General features: G+C 45.5%; 2 protein-coding genes across 3 annotated transcripts in view; both read right to left on the reverse strand.

The window, feature by feature from the left end:
• The window catches only part of LOC122565415 (excitatory amino acid transporter 1-like), a 303,209-nt gene that overhangs the window by 119,965 nt on the left and 162,302 nt on the right, over positions 1–20,942 (reverse strand). For both annotated transcript variants that reach the window (XM_087975411.1, XM_087975417.1), the window contains exon 3: positions 14,861–14,998. In XM_087975411.1, coding sequence (XP_087831537.1) covers positions 14,861–14,998 — 138 coding nt within the window. The remainder of the gene's footprint in view (positions 1–14,860; positions 14,999–20,942) is intronic.
• Positions 15,122–17,497, reverse strand: LOC148152046 (uncharacterized). Its single transcript, XM_087992905.1, has 3 exons — positions 17,384–17,497; positions 16,022–17,340; positions 15,122–15,128 (listed from the first exon to the last, which is right to left on the reverse strand). The coding sequence occupies exons 1-3, from the start codon at positions 17,495–17,497 to the stop codon at positions 15,122–15,124; spliced, it is 1,440 nt and encodes a 479-aa protein (XP_087849031.1).

Raw genomic sequence — 20,942 nt, forward strand, 5'->3', positions numbered from 1 at the left:
TGAGGTGGACTAAGTGAATTATGTGTCAATTAGAGAACATTTGGGAGACAGTTGTTAGAACCTGCACTGATTTTCATTATTTCATGTTATTCTTTTCATCATTTTTGGTTTGGAGCTGACAACTGTGAGATAATCTTTGAACTGTGGGTCGTTGCTTCTGTTTAAAAAAGAAACAAAGCTTGCTTGTTTGAGGGGCCAGCCTTGAAGTTAATTGCAAATTGGTTCTTGATCAGAGGGGTCTACACCAGGGGAAGCAGGAGAAAGTGTGGACTGCAGATGCTGGAGATCAGAGTCAAAAAGTGCAGTGCTGGAAAAGCACAGCCACTCAGGCAGCATCCGAGGAGCAGAAGAGTCAACGTTTACAGCATCAGCTCTTCATCCTGATATTTCTTGATACCTCTTTGCCCTCCTAATTTTAATCTTAGCAACCTCGTACTTTTGAAGGACTTCCTTATGTTTTTAATGTGCTGTATCTTTCTTTTAATTCATCTATCTTGCAATATCTCTTGACATCCTGAGTTCCCTGGATTTGCTGTCTTTGCCCTTCACTGTTAAAGGAATACACTGGCCCTGGATCATCACTGTGCTACTCTTAAAGGACTCCCACTTTCCAAAGTCTCTCAGTATAATCACATTGTTCAACATTGGTTCAAGATGGCAGCTTGCTGCCATATTCTTAAAGGTAATTAAAGGTTTGTAGTAAATGTTGGCCTTGCCAATTGATATTTGCATGCTGTGAGTGAATAAAGACTTTCTGTCATTCCTTATTTCGCCCTCAATCTGCCAGTGCTCGCTCTGAATAATCCTTTACTTTTGATGCTAGCTGCTTTCCTGATCCCCTGTGCAGCTTCTTTCTTCATTCTAATGTTTCAATTGAATACCCATCTCCATGCCAATTTACCATAGGTATAGGGATTGGAGTCAGTCATTCAGCTCATCCAGCCTAACACACCATTTTAAGTCATGGCTGATCATCTCCTCAATGATGTTGGGGAACTGGTGTTGGACTGGGGTAGACAAAGTTAAAAGTCACACAACACCAGGTTATAGTCCAACAGGTTTAGTTGGAAACACTGGCTTTTGGAACGCTGCTCCTGCATCAGGTAGCTAGTGTCCCATGATTCTGCCCCACTAGCTACCTGGCGAAGGAGCAGCACTCCAAAAGCTAGTGCTTTCAAATAAACCTGTCGGACTATAACCTGGTGTTGTGTGATTTTTAACTTTGTCCATCTCCTCTACTATCAGATGGATAGTAGAACATAGAACATAGAACAGTACAGCACAGAACAGGCCCTTCAGCCCACGATGTTGTGCTGACCACTGATCCTCATGTATGCACCCTCAAATTTCTGTGACCATATGTATGTCGAGGAGTCTCTTAAATGTCCCCAATGACACTGCCTCCACAACTGCTGCTGGCAACGCATTCCATGCTCTCACAACTCTCTGTGTAAAGAACCTGCCTCTGACATTCCCTCTATACTTTCCTCCAACCAGCTTAAAACTATGACCCCTCGTGTTAGTCATTTCTGGCCTGGGAAATAGTCTCTGGCTATCGACTCTATCTATGCCTCTCATTATCTTGTGTACCTCAATTAGGTCCCCTCTTCTCCTCCTTTTCTCCAATGAAAAAAGTCCAAGCTCAGTCAACCTCTCTTCATAAGATAAACCCTCCAGTCCAGGCAGCATCCTGGTAAACCTCCTCTGAACCCTCTCCAAAGCATCCACATCTTTCCTATAATAGGGCGACCAGAACTGGACGCAGTATTCCAAGTGTGGTCTAACCAAAGTTTTATAGAGCTGCAACAAGACCTCACAGCTCTTAAACTCAATCCCCCTGTTAATGAAAGCCAAAACACCATATGCTTTCTTAACAACCCTGTCCACTTGGGTGGCCATTTTAAGGGATCTATGTACCTGCACCCCAAGATCCCTCTGTTCCTCCACACTGCCAAGAATCCTATCCTTAATCCTGTACTCAGCTTTCAAATTCGACCTTCCAAAATGCATCATATCGCATTTATCCAGGTTGAACTCCATCTGCCACCTCTCAGCCCATCTCTGCATCCTGTCAATGTCCCGATGCAGCCTACAACAGCCCTCTATACTGTCAACGACACCTCCAACCTTTGTGTCGTCTGCAAACTTGCTGACCCATTCTTCAATCCCCTCATCCAAGTCATTAATAAAAATTACAAACAGTAGAGGCCCAAGGACAGAGCCCTGTGGAACACCACTCACCACTGACTTCCAGGCAGAATATTTTCCTTCTACTACCACTCGCTGTCTTCTGTTGGCCAGCCAATTCTGTATCCAGACAGCTATGTTCCCCTGTATCCCATTCCTCCTGACCTTCTGAATGAGCCTACCATGGGGAACCTTATCAAATGCCTTGCTAAAGTCCATATACACTATATCCACAGCTTGACCCTCATCAACTTTTCTAGTCACATCCTCAAAGAACTCGATAAGATTTGTGAGGCATGACCTGCCCCTCACAAAGCCGTGTTGACTGCATTTAATCAAGCCATGCTCTTCCACATGGTCATAAATCCTATCCCTCAGAATCCTTTCTAACACCTTGCAGACGACAGACGTGAGACGTACTGGTCTGTAATTGCCGGGAATTTCCCTATTTCCTTTCTTGAAGAGAGGAATTACATTTGTCTCTCTCCAGTCCTCAGGTACAACTCCAGTGGAGAGCGAGGATGCAAAGGTCTTCGCAAGTGGCGAAGCAATCGCATTTCTCGTTTCCCAAAGCAGCCGAGGACAAATCTGGTCCAGGCCTGGCGACTTGTCAATCTTAATGTTTGACTAAATTTTCAGCATATCAGCTTCCTCTATCTCTATCCATTCCAGCATGCGCACCTGCTCTTCAAAGGTTTCATTCACTACAGAGTTTGTTTCTTTCGTAAAGACAGAAGCAAAAAACTCATTTAGGGCTTCCCCTACCTCCTCAGACTCCACACACAAGTTCCCTATGCTATCCCTGATCGGCCCTACTCTTTCTTTGACCATACTCTTATTCCTCACATAAGTGTAAAATGCCTTTGTGTTCTCCCTAATCCGTTCTGCCAAGCCTTTCTTGTGCCCCCTCCTGGCTCTCCTCAGACCATTTTTAAGCTCCTTCCTCGCCTGCCTGTAATCCTGTAGAGCTGAGCTTGACCCTAGCTACCTCTACCTTATGTAAGCTACCTTCTTCCTTTTGACGAGAAGCTCCACCGCTCTCGTCATCTAAGGTTTCTTTATCTTACCCCTTCTTGCCTGTCTCAGATGGACATATTTATTCATCACTCGCAACTACTGTTCCTTATACAGTCTCCACATGTCTATAGTGCCTTTACCATGGAACAATTGCTCCCAATCCATGCTTCCTAACTCATGTCTAATCGCATCATAGTTTCCTCTTCCCCAATTAAATTTCCTCCCATTTTGCCTAATCCTCTCCTTCTCCATAGCTATGTAGAATGTGAGGCAGTTGTGGTCACTATCACCAAAATGCTCTCCCACCACAAGATCTGATACCTGCCCTGGCTCGTTTCCGAGCACCAAGTCTAGAATGGCCTCTCCCCTCGTCGGCCTGTCAACGTACTGAGTTAGGAAACTCTCCTGAACATACCTTACAAACACAGCTCCACTCAAATCTTCTGCTTGAAGGAGGGTCCAATCAATATTGGGAAAGTTAAAGTCACCCATTACAACAACCCTACTACGTCCACACTTTTCCAAAATCTGCCGAGGATAGTCAGAATCTTTTTCCCAGGGTAGAAACGTTAAGTACGAGAGACATAGGTTTCAGGTAAAAGGGAATAAGTTTATTGTTTTCAATTCATTCACAAGATGAGGGCATTCCTGGCAAGGCCAGCATTTATGGGTTGTCCCTAATTGTCCAGGGGGCAGTTTATAGGTCAATCACATCGCTGTGGGTCTGGAGTCACATGTAGGCCAGACCAGGTAAGGATGGCAGTTTCCTTCCCTAAAGGACATGAGTGAACCTGATGGGATTTTCCCTTAACAATTGACAATGATTTCACAGTCATCATTACACTCTTAATTCCAGATTTTATTCTTGAATTCGAATTGCACCACCTGCTGCAGCAGAATTCAAACTGAGGTCCCAGGACATTACTTCGGTTTCCAGATTAATAGTCCAGTGACAATACCAAGAGGCTATTGCCTCCCCTTAAGAAGATGCGAGAGGCAATTGTTCTTTATATATGTAGAGGATGGTAACCCTTCCCCTTCCACTGACACCCTCCTTCGATTGACTGAACTGGTCCTCACTCTTAACAACTTCTCCTTCCAATCCTCCCACTTCTTCCAAACGAAAGGAGTAGCCATGGGCACCCGCATGGGCCCCAGCTATGCCTGCCTCTTCCTTGGATATGTGGAACAGTCCATCTTCCGCAACTACACTGGCACCACCCCCCACCTTTTCCTCCGCTACATCGATGACTGTATCGGCGCTGCCTCGTGCTCCCACGAGGAGGTTGAACAGTTCATCCACTTTACCAACACCTTCCAATCCAACCTCAAATTTACCTGGACCGTCTCAGACTCCTCCCTCCCTTCCTAGACCTCTCCATTTCTATCTTGGGCAAATGACTCAACACAAACATTTACTACAAACTGACCGACTCCCACAGCTACCTAGACTACATCTCCTCCCACCCTGCCCCCTGTAAAAATGCCATCCCATATTCCCAATTCCTTCGCCTCCGCCGCATCTGCTCCCAGGAGGACCAGTTCCAATACCGAACAGCCCAGATGGCCTCCTTCTTCAAAGACCGCAATTTCCCCCCAGACATAATCGACGATGCTCTCCATCACATCTCCTCCACTTCCCGCTCCTCCGCCCTTGAACCCCGCCCCTCCAATCACCACCAGGACAGAACCCCACTGGTCCTCACCTTCCACACCACCAACCTCCGGATACATCGTACAATCCTCCGTCATTTCCGCCACCTCCAGACAGACCCCACCACCAGGGATATATTTCCCTCTCCACCCCTATCAGTATTCAGGAGAGACCACTCCCTCCGCGACTCCCTCGTCAGGTCCACACCCTCCACTAACCCAACCTCCTCTCCCAGCACCTTCCCCTGCAACCGCATGAAGTGCAAAACTTGTGCCCAAACCTCCCCCCTCACTTCCCTCCAAGGCCCCAATGGATCCTTCCATATCCATCGCAAGTTCACCTGCATCTCCACACACATCATTTACTGTATCCGCTGCACCCGATGTGGTCTCCTCTACATTGGGGAGACAGGCGGGCTACTTGCGGAACATTTCAGGGAACACCTCTGGGACACCCGCACAAACCAACCCAACCGCCCCGTCGCTGAACACTTTAACTCCCCCTCCCACTCCACCAAGGACATGCAGGTCCTTGGCCTCCTCCATCGCCAGATCCTGACCACATGATGCCTGGAGGAAGAGCGCCTCATCTTTCGCCTAGGAACCCTCCAACCACACGGGATGAATGTAGATTTCTCCAGCTTCCTCATTTCCCCTCCCCCCACCTTATCTCAGTCCCAACCCCCGGATTCAGCACCGCCCTCTTGACCTGCAATCTTCTTCCCGACCTCTCCGCCCCCACCCCTTCTCCGGCCTATCATCCTCATCCTCAACTCCTTCCACCTATCGTATTCCCAGCGCCCCTCCCCCAAATTCCCTCCCCCCCTACCTTTTATCTAAGCCCGCTTGGCACACCAGCCTCATTCCTGAAGAAGGGCTTATGCCCGAAACGTCGATTCTCCTGCTCCTTGGATGCTGCCTGGCCTGCTGTGTTTTTCCAGCACCACATTTTTCAACAGAGGATGGTAAGTGCCAAGAATGCGTTGCCAGAGGAGGTGATGGAGGTAGAAGCAATAGCAACATTGAAGAGACATCTTGACAGATATATGAAGAGGCAGGGAATTGAGGAATACAGACTATGTAGAGACAAAAGGCTTTTCGTTGCAGCCACTGCATTTATGTGATGAGTCGAGTTGAGTTTCTAGTCAGTGGTAATGCCAAGGGTGGTGATAGCAGGCTATTACATTAATGGTAATGTCAAGGAACAGTGCTTAGATTGTCTCTTATTGGAGATGGGCACTGCATAGCATTTGTGTAGCATACATGCTACTTGCCATTTATCAGCTCAAGCCTAGAAATTGTCCAGATTTTGTTTTATTTGAATATGGACTTTTCCAGTATCAGATTGTTTTTGATTTATTTGAATTTATTATTGTCACATATACCAAAGTATTGTTTTACATTCTATACAGATAAACCATGCCTTACATAAGTACATCAGAATAATTGAACAGAATGTACAGACCTCCTAACAGTGGTCAGGACCAGGGGCGCAACATGTACCGGGAAACAGAGAAGGCATGTCAGAAAGGCAAGGTCTCAGTGATCATGGGAGACTTCAATATGCAGGTGGACTGGGTAAATAATGTTGCCAGTGGATCCAAAGAAAGGGAATTCATGGAATGCTACAGGATGGCTTTTTGGAACAGCTTGTCATGGAGCCCACAAGGGAGCAGGCTATTCTGGACCTAGTGCTATGTAATGAACCAGACTTTATAAAAGATCTTAAAGTAAGGGAACATTTAGGAAGCAGCGATCATAATATGGTAGAGTTCAGTCTGCAGTTTGAAAGAGAGAAGGCAAAATCGGATGTAATGGTGTTACGGTTAAATAAGGGTAATTATGAGGGCATGAGAGAGGAACTGACGAAAATAGACTGGAAGCAGAGTCTAGCAGGGAAGACAGTAGAACAAAAATGGCAGGAGTTTGTGGGTAAAATTGAGGACATTATACAGAGGTTCATCCCCAAGAAGAGAAAGATTATCTGGGGAGGGATTAGACAGACATGGCTGACAAAGGAAGTCAGGAAATCTATCAAAGAAAAAGAGAGAGCCTATAAAGTGGCCAAGAGCACTGGGAAATCAGAAGATTGGGAAGGCTACAAAAACAAACAGAGGATAACAAAGAGAGAAATAAGGAAGGAGAGGATCAAATATTAAGGTAGGCTAGTCAGTAATATTAGAAATGATAGTAAAAGTTTCTTTCAATACATAAGAAACAAACGACAGGCAAGAGTAGACATTGGGCCACTTCAAACTGATGCTGGAAGGCTAGTGATGGGAGGTAAGGAAATAGCAGGAGAACTTAATAAGTACTTTGCATCAGTCTTCACAGTGGAAGACATGAGTAATATCCCAACAATTAAAGGGAGTCGGGGGCTGAGTTGAGGATGGTTGCCATTACAAAAGAGCTAGTGCTAGAAAAGCTAAAAGGTCTTAAAATTGACAAATCTCCTGGCCCTGATGGGCTACATCCTAGAGTTCTGAGGGAGGTGGCTGAGGAAATAGCAGAGGCGTTGGTTGACATCTCTCAAAAGTCACTGGAGTCAGGGAAAGTCCCGGATGATTGGAAGATCGCTGTTGTAACCCCATTGTTCAAGAAAGGATCAAGACAAAAGATGGAAAATTATAGGCCAATTAGCCTAACCTCGGTTGTTGGTAAAATTCTAGAATCCATCAGTAAGGATGAGGTTTCTAAATTCTTGGAAGAGCAGGGTCAGATTAGAACAACAAACCCAACCACCCCGTGGCTCAACACTTCAACTCCCCCTCCCACTCCACCAAGGACATGCAGGTCCTTGGACTCCTCCATCACCAGACCATAGCAACACGACGGCTGGAGGAAGAGCGCCTCATCTTCCGCCTCGGAACCCTCCAACCACAAGGGATGGACTCAGATTTCACCAGTTTCCTCATTTCCCCTCCCCCCACCTTGTCTCAGTCAAATCCATCAAACTCAGCACCGCCTTCCAAACCTGCAATCATCTTCCTGACCTCTCCGACCCCACCCCACTCCGGCCTATCACCCTCACCTTGACCTCCCTCCACCTATCGCATTTCCAAAGCCCCTCCCCCAAGTCCCTCCTCCCTACCTTTTATCTTAGCCTGCTTTCCTCATTCCTGAAGAAGGGCTCATGCCCGAAATGTCGATTCTCCTGCTCCTTGGATACTGCCTGACCTGCTGCACTTTTCCAGCAACACATTTTCAGCTCTGATCTCCAGCATCTGCAGTCCTCACTTTCTCCTCTCAGATTAGAACAAGTCAACATGGATTTAGTAAGGGGAGGTCATGCCTGACAAACCTGTTGGAATTCTTTGAAGAGGTGACAAGTAGGTTAGACCGGGGAAACCCAGTGGATGTGGTCTATCTAGACTTTCAAAAGGCCTTTGATAAGGTGCCACACGAGAGGCTGCTGAGCAAGTTGAGGGCCCATGGTGTTCAAGGTGAGCTACTGGTATGGATTGAGGATTGGCTGTCTGACAGAAGGCAGAGAGTTGGGATAAGAGGTTCTTTTTCGGAATGGCAGCCGGTAACAAGCGGTGTCCCACAGGGTTCAGTGTTGGGGCCGCAACTGTTCACATTATATATTAATGGTCTGGATGAAGGGACTGGGGCCATTCTAGCGAAGTTTGCCGATGATACGAAGATAGGTGGACAGGCAGGTAGTACTGAGGAAGTGGGGAGGCTGCAGAAGGATCTAGACAGTTTGGAGGAGTGGTCCAGGAAATGGCTGATGGAATTCAATGTGAGCAAATGCGAGGTCTTGCACTTTGGAAAAAGAATACAAGCATGGACTACTTTCTAAACGGTGAGAAAGTTCGTAAAGCCAAAGTACAGAGGGATCTGGGAGTGCTAGTTGAGGATTCTCTAAAGGTAAACATGCAGGTTGAATCCGTGATTAAGAAAGCGAATGCAATGTTGTCATTTATCTCAAGAGGGTTGGAATATAAAAGCACCGTTGTGCTACTGAGACTTTATAGAACTCTGGTTAGGCCCCATTTGGAGTACTGTATCCAGTTTTAGGCCTCACACCTCAGGAGGGACATACTAGCACTGGAGCGTGTTCGGCGGAGATTCACACAGATGATCCCTGGAATGGTAGGTCTAACATATGAGGAACAGCTGAGGATCCTGGGATTGTAATCATTGGAGTTTAGAAGATTAAGGGGAGATCTAATAGAAACTTACAAGATAATACATGGCTTGGAAAGGGTGGAATCTAGGAAATTGTTTCCGTTAGGCGAGGAGACTAGGACCGTGGACACAGCCTTAGGATTAGAGGGGGTCAATTCAGAACAGAAATGCGGAGACATTTCTTCAGCCAGAGAGTGGTGGGCCTGTGGAATTCATTGCCATAGAGCGCAGTGGAGGCTGGGACGCTAAATGTCTTCAAGGCAGAGATTGATAAATTCTTGATGTCACAAGGAATTAAGGGCTACGGGGAGAATGTGGGTAAGTGGAGTTGAAATGCCCATCAGCCATGATTGAATGGCGGAGTGGACTCGATGGGCCGAATGGCCTTACTTCCACTCCTATGTCTTATGGTCTTAATGTAGAATATAGTGTTAAAGCTACAGAGAAGGTACAGAGAAAGATCCACCCTAATAAATGAGATGTCCATTCTTAAGTCTGATAAGAGCAGGGAAAAAATCTGTTCTTGAATCTGTTAATACATGTTTTCAAACTTATGTGTCATCACTATCACAATTCATAGAATCATAGAATCCTTACAGTACAGAAAGAGGCCATTCAGCCCATCAGGTTTGCACTGACCCTGCAAAAATCATCTCATTCAGGGCCACACCACTCCCATCACTGAGTCATAGAGTCATAGAGATGTACAGCATGGAAACAGACCATTCAGTCCAACTTGTCCATGCCGACCAGATATCCCAACCAATCTAGTCCTACCTGCCAGCACCAGGCCCATATCCCTCCAAACCCTTCCTGTTCATATACCCATCCAAATGCCTCTTAAATGTTGCATTTGTACCAGCCTCCACTACTTCCTCTGGCAGCTCATTCCATACACGTACCACCCTCTGCGTAAAAAAAGATGCCCCTTAGATCTCTTTTATATCTTTCCCCTCTCACCCTAAACCTATGCCCTCTAGTTCTGGACTCTCTGACCCCAGGGAAAAGACTTTACCTATTTATCCTATCCATGCCCCTCATAATTTTGTAAATGTCTATTAGGTCACCGACACGCCAGGGAAAACAGCCCCAGCCTGTTCAGCCTCTCCCTGTAGCTCAAATCCTCCAACCCTGGCAACATCCTTGTAAATCTTTTCTGAACCCTTTCAAGTTTCATAACATCTTTCCGATAGGGAGGAGACCAGAATTGCACGCAATATTCCAACAGTGGCCTAACCAATTTCCTGTACAGCCGCAATATGACCTTCCAACTCCTGTACTCAATACTCTGACCAATAAAGGAAAATATACCAAACTTCACTATCATATCTACCTGCGACTCTACTTTCAAGGAGATATGAACCTGCCCTCCAAGGTCTCTTTGTTGAGCAACACACCCTAGGACCTTACCATTAAGTGTATAAGTCCTGCTAACATTTACTTTCCCAAAATGCAGCACCTCACATTTATCTGAATTAAACTCCATCCACCACTTCTCAGCCTATTGGCCCATCTGGTCCAGATCCTGTTGTAATCTGAGGTAACCCTCTTCGCTCTCCACTACACCTCCAATTTTGGTGTCATCTGCAAACTTACTAACTGTACCTCTTATGCTCACATCCAAATCATTTATGTAAATGATAAAAAGTAGAGGACCCAGCACTAATCCTTGTGGCACTCCACTGGTCACAGGCCTCCAGTCTGAAAAACAACGCTCCACCACCACCCTCTGTCTTCTACCTTTGAGCCAGTTCTGTATCCAAATGGCTAGTTCTCCCTGTATTCCATGAGATCTAACCTTGCTAATCAGTCTCCCATGGGGAACTTTGTCGAACGCCTTACTGAAGTCCATATAGATCACATCTACTGCTCTGCCCTCATCAATCTTCTTTGTTACTTCTTCAAAAATCTCAATCAAGTTTGTGAGACATGATTTCCCACGCATAAAGCCAGGTTGACTATCCCTAATCAGCATCAAAGGAACAGGAGAATCGACATTTCGGGCATAAGTCCTTCTTCAGGAATTCCTGAAGAAGGGCTCATGCCCGAAATGTCGATTCTCCTGCTCCTTTGATGCTGCCTGACCTGCTGCACCTTTCCAGCAACACATTTTTCAGCTCTGATCTCCAGCATCTGCAGACCTCGCTTTCTCCTTTTATCCTTGCCTTTCCAGATACATCCACATCCTGTCCCTCAGGATTCCCTCCAACAACTTGCCCACCACCAAGGTCAGGCTCACCGGTTTATAGTTCCCTGGCTTGTCTTTACCGCCCTTCTTATATAGTGGCACCACATTTGCCAACCTCCAGTCTTCCGGCACCTCACCTGTGACTATCAATGATACAAATATCTCAGCAAGAGGCCCAGCAATCACTTTTCTAGCTTCCCACAGAGTTCTCGGGTACACCTGATCAGGTCCTGGGGATTTATCCACTTTTAACCGTTTCAAGACATCCAGCATTTCCTCCTCTGTAATCTGGACATTTCGCAAGATGTCACCATCTATTTCCCTACAGTCTATATCTTCCATATCCTTTTCCACAGTAAATACTGATGCAAAATATTCATTTAGTATCTACCCCATTTTCTGTGGCTCCACACAAAGGTCGCCTTGCTGATGTTTGAGGGGCCTTATTCTCTCTCTAGTTACTCTTTTGTCCTTAATATATTTGTAAAACCCTTTGGATTCTCTTTAATTCTATTTGCCAAAGCTATCTCATGTCCCCTTTTTGCCCTCCTGATTTCCCTCTTAAGTATACTCCTACTTCCTTTATACTCTTCTAAGGATTCACTCGATCTATCCTGTCTATACCTTACATATGCTTCCTTCTTTTTCTTAAACAAACCCTCAATTTCTTTCATCATCCAGCATTCCCTATATCTACCAGCCTTTCCTTTCATCCTGACAGGAATCTCATTTCTGAAGGCTTCCCATTTTCCAGTCATCCCTGCGAACATCTGCCTCCAATCAGCTTTCGAAAGATTTTTTTATAGATTACTTGCAGTGTGGAAACAGGCCCTTCGGCCCAACAAGTCCACACCGACCCGCCGAAGAGCAACCCACCCAGACCCATTCTCCTACATTTACCCCTTCACCTAACACTACGGGCAATTTATCATGGTCAATTCACCTAACCTGCACATTTTTTGGATTGTGGAAGGAAACTGGAGAACCCGGAGGAAACCCACGCAGACACGGGGAGAATGTGCAAACTCCACACAGTCAGTTGCCTGAGGCGGGAAATGAACCCGGGTCTCTGGTGCTGTGAGGCAACAGTGCTAACCACTGTGCCACCGTGCTGCCACAATACCAGTTCTTGCCTAATACCATCAAAATTGGCCTTTCTCCAATTTAGGACTTCAACTTTTAGATCTGGTCTATCCTTTTCCATCAGTATTTTAAATCTAATAGAATTATGGTCGTTGGCCCCAAAGTGCTCCCCCACTGACACCTCAGTCACCTGCCCTGCCTTATTTCCCAAGAGTAGGTCAAGTTTTGAACCTTCTCTAATCGGTACATCCACATACTGAATCAGAAAATTGTCTTGTACGCACTTAACAAATTCCTCTCCATCTAAACCTTTAACACTATGGCAGTCCCAGTCGATGTTTGGAAAGTTAAAATCCCCTACCGTAATCACACTGTTATTCTGGTGCTGAACATTGTGCAATCATCAGCGAACATCCCTACTTTTGACCTTATGGTGGAAGGAAGGTCATTGATGGAGCAGTTGAAGATGTTTGGGCCTTAGGATACAGGAGGATATCTTTTCTCCTGGACTCAAATCCCTTTGAGTGATGACCAAACTACCATTTAACTTCCAAATTGCATTGTATCTGCATGTTAACTTTTAAACACGCATGGATATGAACACCCATTTCCCTTTGGACACTCGCACTTCCCACCCCTTCAAAAATATTTTGTCTTTTTGTTTTTTAGAGTGAATAACTTCACACTTATTCACATTACATTTCACCTGCTATGGCTACGAGGAAAGGTTAAAACAACTAGGATTGTTTACATTGGAAAGACAAGCGGCTGAGAGGTGACCAGATAAAGGTCTACAAAATTATGAGAGGTATAGGTAGGGTGGGTAATCAGAGGCTTTTTCCCCAGGGTTGAAGTTTCAATTACAATGAAGCACTGGTTCAAGGTGAGAGGGGGTAAGTTTAAGAGAGATATGTGAGGGAAATCTTTCACAACATAGAGTGTTTGGAGCCTGGAGAGAACTGCCAGAAGAGACGTTGGAAGCAGGCACGCTGGTGATATTTGAGAGCATCCAGATGGTTCCATGAATAGGGAAGGAATAGAGGGATATGGACCGAATAAGGGCAGAAGGTTTTTTTTAAGCTTAGTTTGTGCATGATGATTGGGGCAGGCTTGGAGGGCTGAAGGGCCTGTTCCTTGTTCTTTATTCTTTGCTATGTTCTAACCCATTCCATCTGTCTAACCCATTCCATCTGTCTAACCCATTCTATCTGTCTAACCCATTCCATCTGTCTAACCCATTCCATCTGTCTAACCCATTCCATCTGTCTAACCCATTCTATCTGTCTAACCCATTCCCTGTTTTTTCCTATGTGTTTAGTTTCTTCAAGGTCCCTAGTTTCTGGCTGTTGTCCTCTCCTCTCCACATTCTGGATTAGTGGTGCTGGAAGAGCACAGCAGTTCAGGCAGCATCCAAGGAGCTTCGAAAATTAACGTTTCGGGCAAAAGCCCTTAATCAGGAATAAAGGCAGTGAGCCTGAAGCGTGCAGAGATAAGCTAGGGGAGGGTGTGGGTGGGGAGAAAGTAGCATAGAGTACAATGGGTGAGTGGGGAAGGGGATGAAGGTGATAGGTCAGGGAGGAGAGGGTGGAGTGGATAGGTGGAAAAGGAGATAGGCAGATAGGACAAGTCCGGACAAGTCATGGGGACAGTGCTGAGCTGGAAGTTTGGAACTAGGGTGAGGTGGGGGAAGGTGAAATGAGGAAACTGTTGAAGTCCACATTGATGCCCTGGGGTTGAAGTGTTCTGAGGCGGAAGATGAGGTGTTCTTCCTCCAGGCATCTGGTGGTGAGGGAGCGGCGGTGAAGGAGGCCCAGGGCCTCCCTGTCCTCGGCAGAGTGGGAGGGGGAGTTGAAATGTTGGGCCATGGGGCGGTGTGGTTGATTGGTGCGGGTGTCCCGGAGATGTTCCCTAAAGTGCTCTGCTAGGAGGCGCCCAGTCTCCCCAATGTAGAGGAGACCGCATCGGGAGCAACGGATGCCAAAAATGATATGAGTGGATGTGCAGGTAAAACTTTGATGGATGTGGAAGGCTCTTTTAGGGCCTTGGATGGAGGTGAGGGAGGAGGTGTGGGCACAGGTTTTACAGTTCCTGCGGTGGCAGGGGAAAGTGCCAGGATGGGAGGGTGGGTTGTAGGGGGGCGTGGACCTGACCTCTCCTCTCCGTCTCCTCTCCACAGGCTCTTCCCCCTCTTAGTGATACCTTTTATTCTGGCACAGAAGAAAACAAACACATCACGGCAGATTGCCTGGTCATTAATTCCATTCCAAAGCTTTTCACTGTGCCTTGGTACACGTGACAATAAATTCAATTCAATTCAATTCATCATTGTAAGTGGCATTTTATTTCTGTAAAGATCCTGTGGTCTTTCTACTTTTCAAATATGGTTGCAATTCAAAATGTCATCATTATCAGTGAAGAGCTTTGGTAAGTCCCCTAGTCTCTAAAAGGTGCTATGCTACCAGGTACTATATAAATCCACATTCTCTGTTTTCCAATTTAGTAAAGAAAATTGCTGACACAAAGGAAAAGTACTGTTGCATTGAAGGAACTTGAGAGAGACTATCGGATAAGGAACTAACATTGCTCAGAGGATTATACCTGTGACCAAGCTGGAAATGATGAGGGGCATCACCAGCATCTGTAACATACGCATCAGGATCTCTCCAGGGAAGGAAAAGTACTTAATCTGTCGAAAATTCATCTGATACTTCCTGAGGCAGAAACCAAGGACGATACCTGTAGAAAGAATGGGAGTCAGAATTTATTGGCATAGGAAAGGGAGCTGATTTGTCAATCAGAATATAATAAATTCTCATCTTCGGTTTTTCAGTTTGTAGTTCATAGTAAAACAAAATTAAATCATTTTCTACTTGACATAACATTTGATTAAAGGTAATTTAATTTCAGGCATAGAAAGGAAGCTCAGAGCTGTGTTTTTGCAGGTTTGTGAAGGTTTGTAGTTCAGGTTGAGGTTTAGGGTGTAGGTTTGCTCACTGAGCTGTAGGTTTGATATCCAGACGTTTCATTACCTGGCTAGGTAACATCATCAGTGGTGACCTCCAAGTGAAGAGAAGCTCTTGTCTCCTGCTTTCTATTTGTATCTTTCTCCTGGATGGGGTTCCTGGGGTTTGTGGTGATGTCATTTCCTGTTTGTTTTCTGAGGGGTTGATAGATGGTATCTAGATCTGTGTGTTTGTTTATGGTGTTGTGGTTGGAGTGCCAGGCCTCTAGGAATTCTCTGGCATGTCTTTGCTTAGCCTGTCCCAGGATAGATGTGTTGTCCCAGTCATCCGTGTGTAGGGCTACGAGGGAGAGAGGGCCGTGTCTTTTTGTGGCTAGCTGATGTTCGCGTATCCTGGTGGCTAACTTTCTTCCTGTTTGTCCTGCACGTTGTGTTTGTGGCAGTCCTTGCATGGAATTTTGTAGATGACGTTGGTTTTGTCCATGAGTTGTACTGGGTCTTTTAAGTTTGTTAGTTTTTGTTTGAGAGTGTTGGTGGGTTTGTGTGCTACTAGGATTCCGAGGGGTCTTAGTAGTCTGGCTGTCATTTCTGAGCCTTCTTTGATGTATGGTAAGGTGGTTAGGGTTTCTGGCTGTGTTTGGTCTGCTTGTCATGATTTGTTCTTGAGGAATCTGCGGACTGTATTTTTTGAGTATCCGTTCTTCTTGAATACCTTGTATAGGTGGTTCTCCTCTGTTTTCCGAAGTTCGTCTGTGCTGCAGTGTGTGGTGGCTCGTTGGAATAGTGTTCTGATACACCTTTGTTTGTGTGTGTTGGGATGGTTGCTGGTGTAGTTAAGTATTTGGTCAGTGTTTGTCGGTTTTCTGTATACGCAGGTTTGTAGTTCTCCGTTGTCCGTTCTTTCGACTGTGACGTCCAGGAATGAGAGTTTGTTGTTGGTTTCTTCCTCCTTGGTGAACTTTATGCCTGTGAGGGTGTTGTTGATGATGTTAAATGTCTCTTCTATCTTGTTTTGTTTTGTGATGACAAAGGTGTCATCTACGTAGCGGACCCAGATTTTTGGTTTGATGGTTGGTAGGGCTGTTTGTTCTAGTCTTTGCATTACCGCTTCTGCTATGAATCCTGATAGCGGAGATCCCATGGGTGTGCTGTTGGTTTGTTTGTAGACTATGTTGTTGAAGGTGAAGTGGGTGGTGAGGCACAGGTTCATGATGTTTTCGTTGGTAATGTAATTGATGGTGGTTGGGTTGTGTGTGATGGTCTCTTCTAAAAGTGTGGTAAGTGTTTCCTTTGCCAGGTTGATGTTGATGGAGGTGAATAGTACTGTTATGTCGAATGAGATCATTATTTTGTCTTCCTCTATTTTGGTGTTTTTGATGATTTTTAGGAATTCCTGGGTGGAATGGATGGAGTGCTGTGACTCTTCTACTAGGTATTTCAGTCTTGCGTGTAGTTCTTTGGCCAGTCTGTAAGTTGGTGTTCCGGGTAGTGAGACTATGGGTCTGAGGGGGGCTCCTGGTTTATGGAGTTTTGGTAGTCCGTAGAATCGTGGGGTGTTGGTCCCGTCTGGTTTCATTTTCTGGAATTCCGTCTTGTTTAATTGTCCGGAATTGTGTAATTTTTTTAGGAGATATGTAATTTTGTTTCCAAGTTGTGGGGTCGGATCTAGCGCCACCTGTTGATAGGTGTTGGTGTCTGCAAGTAGTGCATTGGCTTTCTCTATGTAGTCCCTTCTGTTCAGGATGACTGTGAGCCGACCCTTGTCTGCAGGTAATATAACGATGTTTTTGTCTTTTTTGGGGTTTTCTAGGGCTTTCTTTTCTTGTGTGTTCAGTTTCTTTCCTTCCCTCTTTCGGCTCAGAGTAGGTGCAACTGTCTGTCTGATCGTTTGTTGCGATTCTTCCGTGAGATTGTCCTCCTTCAATGTGGTTTCTAATGCCGCTAGGAAATCCTTCTTGTCAGCATCTCGGTAATTGAAATTTAATCCTTTGACTAGTACCGCTTTTTCTGTGTCTGATAGGGTTCGGTCTGATAAGTTCTTTATCCACGCCCCTGTGTTATCGGTTTTGTCTTTGTTTGTGAGTTTGTCAAGTTTTTTCTTCAGGTCCCGATTTTTCTATCTGTGTTTGTCGTTGTTTGGTGTTTATGGCTCGTTTTACCGCGTCTGTCCATTTTTGATTTGTTGCTTGTTTCAATAACGGTTTTTGGCGCTCAATTTCCCGGTTGTATTTTCGGAGTCTGTGGTGGGCGTCATTGATTAGTTCTCGGAGCATTCTGCGGCCGTTTCGTTCTGTTAAACTTCTGGCTTAAGGTGTTTTTATCGGCGGTTTATATTAGAGACATTTTGGCAGTATCTGTTTTCTCAAACATTCATGCAGGAAGTACAGTTGTTCGCGGGTGGAACTCTCTCGGATGGCATTCCTTTCCCATCTTCGGGCAAGTTGTAGCGTGTTGCGCCCATAGGGTTTTGCAAGGTTTGTGAAGGTTTGTAGTTCAGGTTGAGGTTTAGGGTGTAGGTTTGCTCACTGAGCTGTAGGTTTGATATCCAGACGTTTCATTACCTGGCTAGGTAACATCATCAGTGGCGACCTCCAAGTGAAGCGAAGCTGTTGTCTCCTGCTTTCTATTTATATGTTTGTCCTGGATGGGGTTCCTGGGGTTTTTGGTGATGTCATTTCCTGTTCGTTTTCTGATAGATAGATGGTATCTAGATGTGTGTGTTTGTTTATAGCGTTGTGGTTGGAGTGCCAGGCCTCTAGGAATTCTTTGGCATGTCTTTGCTTAGCCTGTCCCAGGATAGATGTGTTGTCCCAGTCAAAATGGTGGAATAGAACACGATTCCAATGAGCCACTACACACCGCAGCACAGACGAACTTCGGAAAACAGAGGAGAACCACATATACAACGTATTCAAAAAGAACGGATACTCAAAAAATACAGTCCACAGATTCCTCAAGAACAAACCACAACAAGCAGACCTAACACAGCCAGAAACCCTAACCACCTTACCATACATCAAAGAAGGCTCAGAAATGACAGCCAGACTACTAGGACCCCTCGGAATTCTGGTAGCACACAAACCCATCAACACTCTCAAACAAAAACTAACAAACTTAAAAGACCCAGTACAACCCATGGACAAAACCAACGTCATCTACAAAATTCCATGCAAGGACTGCCACAAACACTATGTCGGACAAACAGAAAGAAAGTTAGCCATCAGGATACACAAACACCAGCTAGCCACAAAAAGACATGACCCTCTCTCCCTCGTAGCCCTACACACGGATGAAAAAAACCACCATTTCGACTGGGACAACACATCTATCCTGGGACAGGCTAAGCAAAGACATGCCAGAGAATTCCTAGAGGCCTAGCACTCCAACCACAACACCATAAACAAACACATAGATCTAGATACCATCTATCAACCCCTCAGAAAACGAACAGGAAATGACATCACCACAAACCCCAGGAATCCCATCCAGGACAAACATACAAATAGAAAGCAGGAGACAACAGCTTCACTTCACTTGGAGGTTGCCACTGATGATGTTACCTAGCCAGGTAATGAAACGTCTGGATATCAAACCTACAGCTCAATGAGCAAACCTACACACCCTCAGAGCTGTGCGTTTTGGCAGTTTTGGAATCTGTGGCTCAATGAGAAGTTGGACTTCGCCCTTAAGTGGAAGGTTGTGATGTCAAATTTCAGAATCTTGTTCTTGATGAGTAAGGAGATCAAAGGTCACTGGGAGGAGGCAGGAAAAGACACCAATTCCCTTGTAGGGAGGTTGCTAGAGCCACGAGGGAGGGTTTAAACTAGTGTGGAGGGGTATTAGAACCAGAGAAGTAGGTCAGCGTGTGGTATGTTTGAAGGAAAGAGAGGGCCTAAATCAAGTAAGTCTAGTAGGAAGAAGAGACAGGACCAGGTGAATGAATTTATCGGGACTGGTGGTCTGAAGTGTATTTATTTTAATGCAAGATGTATTACAGGTAAGGGAGATGAGCTTAGAGTCTGGATTAGTACTTGGGAATACAATGTTGTAGCCATTACAGAAAATTGGTTGAGAGAAGGACAGGAATGGCAGCTCCATGTTCCAGGGTTCAGATGTTTCGGCATGGGATTGAGAGACGTAAAAAGGGTGCAGGAGTTGCATTAATGATTAAGGAGAATTTCACAGCTGTACTGAGAGAGGACATTTTGGATGTAGGTTTGCTCGCTGAGCTGAAAGGTTCATTTCCAGACGTTTTGTTACCTTACTAGGTAATATCTTCAGTGGACCTCATGCGAAGCAATGCTGAAAATTCCTGCTTTCTATTTATATGTTTGGGTTAGTGATGTCATTTCCTGTGGTGATGTTATTTCCTGTGATGAAGTCACTTCCTGTTCCTTTTCTCAGGGGATGGTAGATGGAGTCTGCCATCCCCTGACCAGAGCCTCAATATCACTTTTAAAAGCCTCCCATTTGTCAGTCGTTCCTTTTTCTTCAAACAGACTCACCGAATTGACCACTGGTGGATCCTGTCTAATGGCCCCAAAATTGGCCCTGCTCTAGTTTAGCAACTTAACTTGTAGAATACTTTCAAAGAACTATGTACTTGTACTCCTTGGTCCCTCTGTTAAAACTAAGAGAGTTCTGATCACTGGACCCAAAGTGCTCTCCGACTGACAGTTTAGTCACTTGTCTGACCTTGTTTGCTAAGAGGAGCTCCAGTGTTGCACCCTCCTACATAGGGCCTTCTACATATAGATTTAGGAAACTTTCTTGGACACATTTGACAAATTCCACTCCATCCAGGCCTTTTACACTCTTGGTGGCCCAGTCATACAGTACAGCACGGAAACAGACCCTTCGGTCCAACTTGTCCATGCTGATCAGATATCCCAAACCAATTTAGTCCCACCTGCCAGCACCCGACCCATATCCTTCTAAACTCTTCCTATTCCTGTACCAATCCAGATGCCTTTTAAAAGTTGCAATTGTACCAGCCTCCACCACTTCCTCTGGCAGCTCATTGCATACATGCACCAACCTCTGCGTGAAAAAGTTGCCCCTTAGGTCTTTTTTATATCTTTCCCCTCTCACCCTAAATCTACGCCCTACAGTTCTAGACTCCCCCACCCCACGGGAAAGACATTGTCTATTTATCCTATCCATGCCCCTCATGATTTTGTAAACCTCTATACGGTGACCCCTCAGACTCCGACGCTCCAGGGAAAACAGCCCCAGCCTGTTCATCCTCTCCCTATAGCTCAAATCCTCCAACCCTGGCAACATCCTTGTAAATCTTTTCTGAACCCTTTCAGGTTTCACAGTCAATACAGGGGAAATTAAAATCACCAACCAATGCTACTTTATTTTTCCTACAGGTATCTGCAATCTCTCTACACATATACTCCTCTAGTACCTGCTGGCTATTTGGGGGTCTATACTGCAGTCCCAGCAGAGAAACCATCCACTTCTCGTTTCTAAGTTCTAATCATCATTTGATGATCCCTTAAGCACTCTATATCCTCTCTAAGCACTTGTTGTTATGTCATCCCTTACCAGAAGGCAGCTCCTCCTTCTTGCTTCCCGTGGCTTGTCACTTCAACACCCAATCCTGCTCCTATGCCCACATGTCTGTCCTTGGCCTGCTGCAATGTTCCGGTGAAGCTCAACGCAAACTGGAGGAACAGCATCTCATCTTCCGACTAGGCCCATTACATTCTC

The sequence above is a fragment of the Chiloscyllium plagiosum genome, unplaced genomic scaffold, assembly GCF_037043375.1.
Source record: "Chiloscyllium plagiosum isolate Xiang-an unplaced genomic scaffold, Cpla_swu_hap1 HiC_scaffold_2, whole genome shotgun sequence".
Taxonomy (NCBI): domain Eukaryota; kingdom Metazoa; phylum Chordata; class Chondrichthyes; order Orectolobiformes; family Hemiscylliidae; genus Chiloscyllium; species Chiloscyllium plagiosum.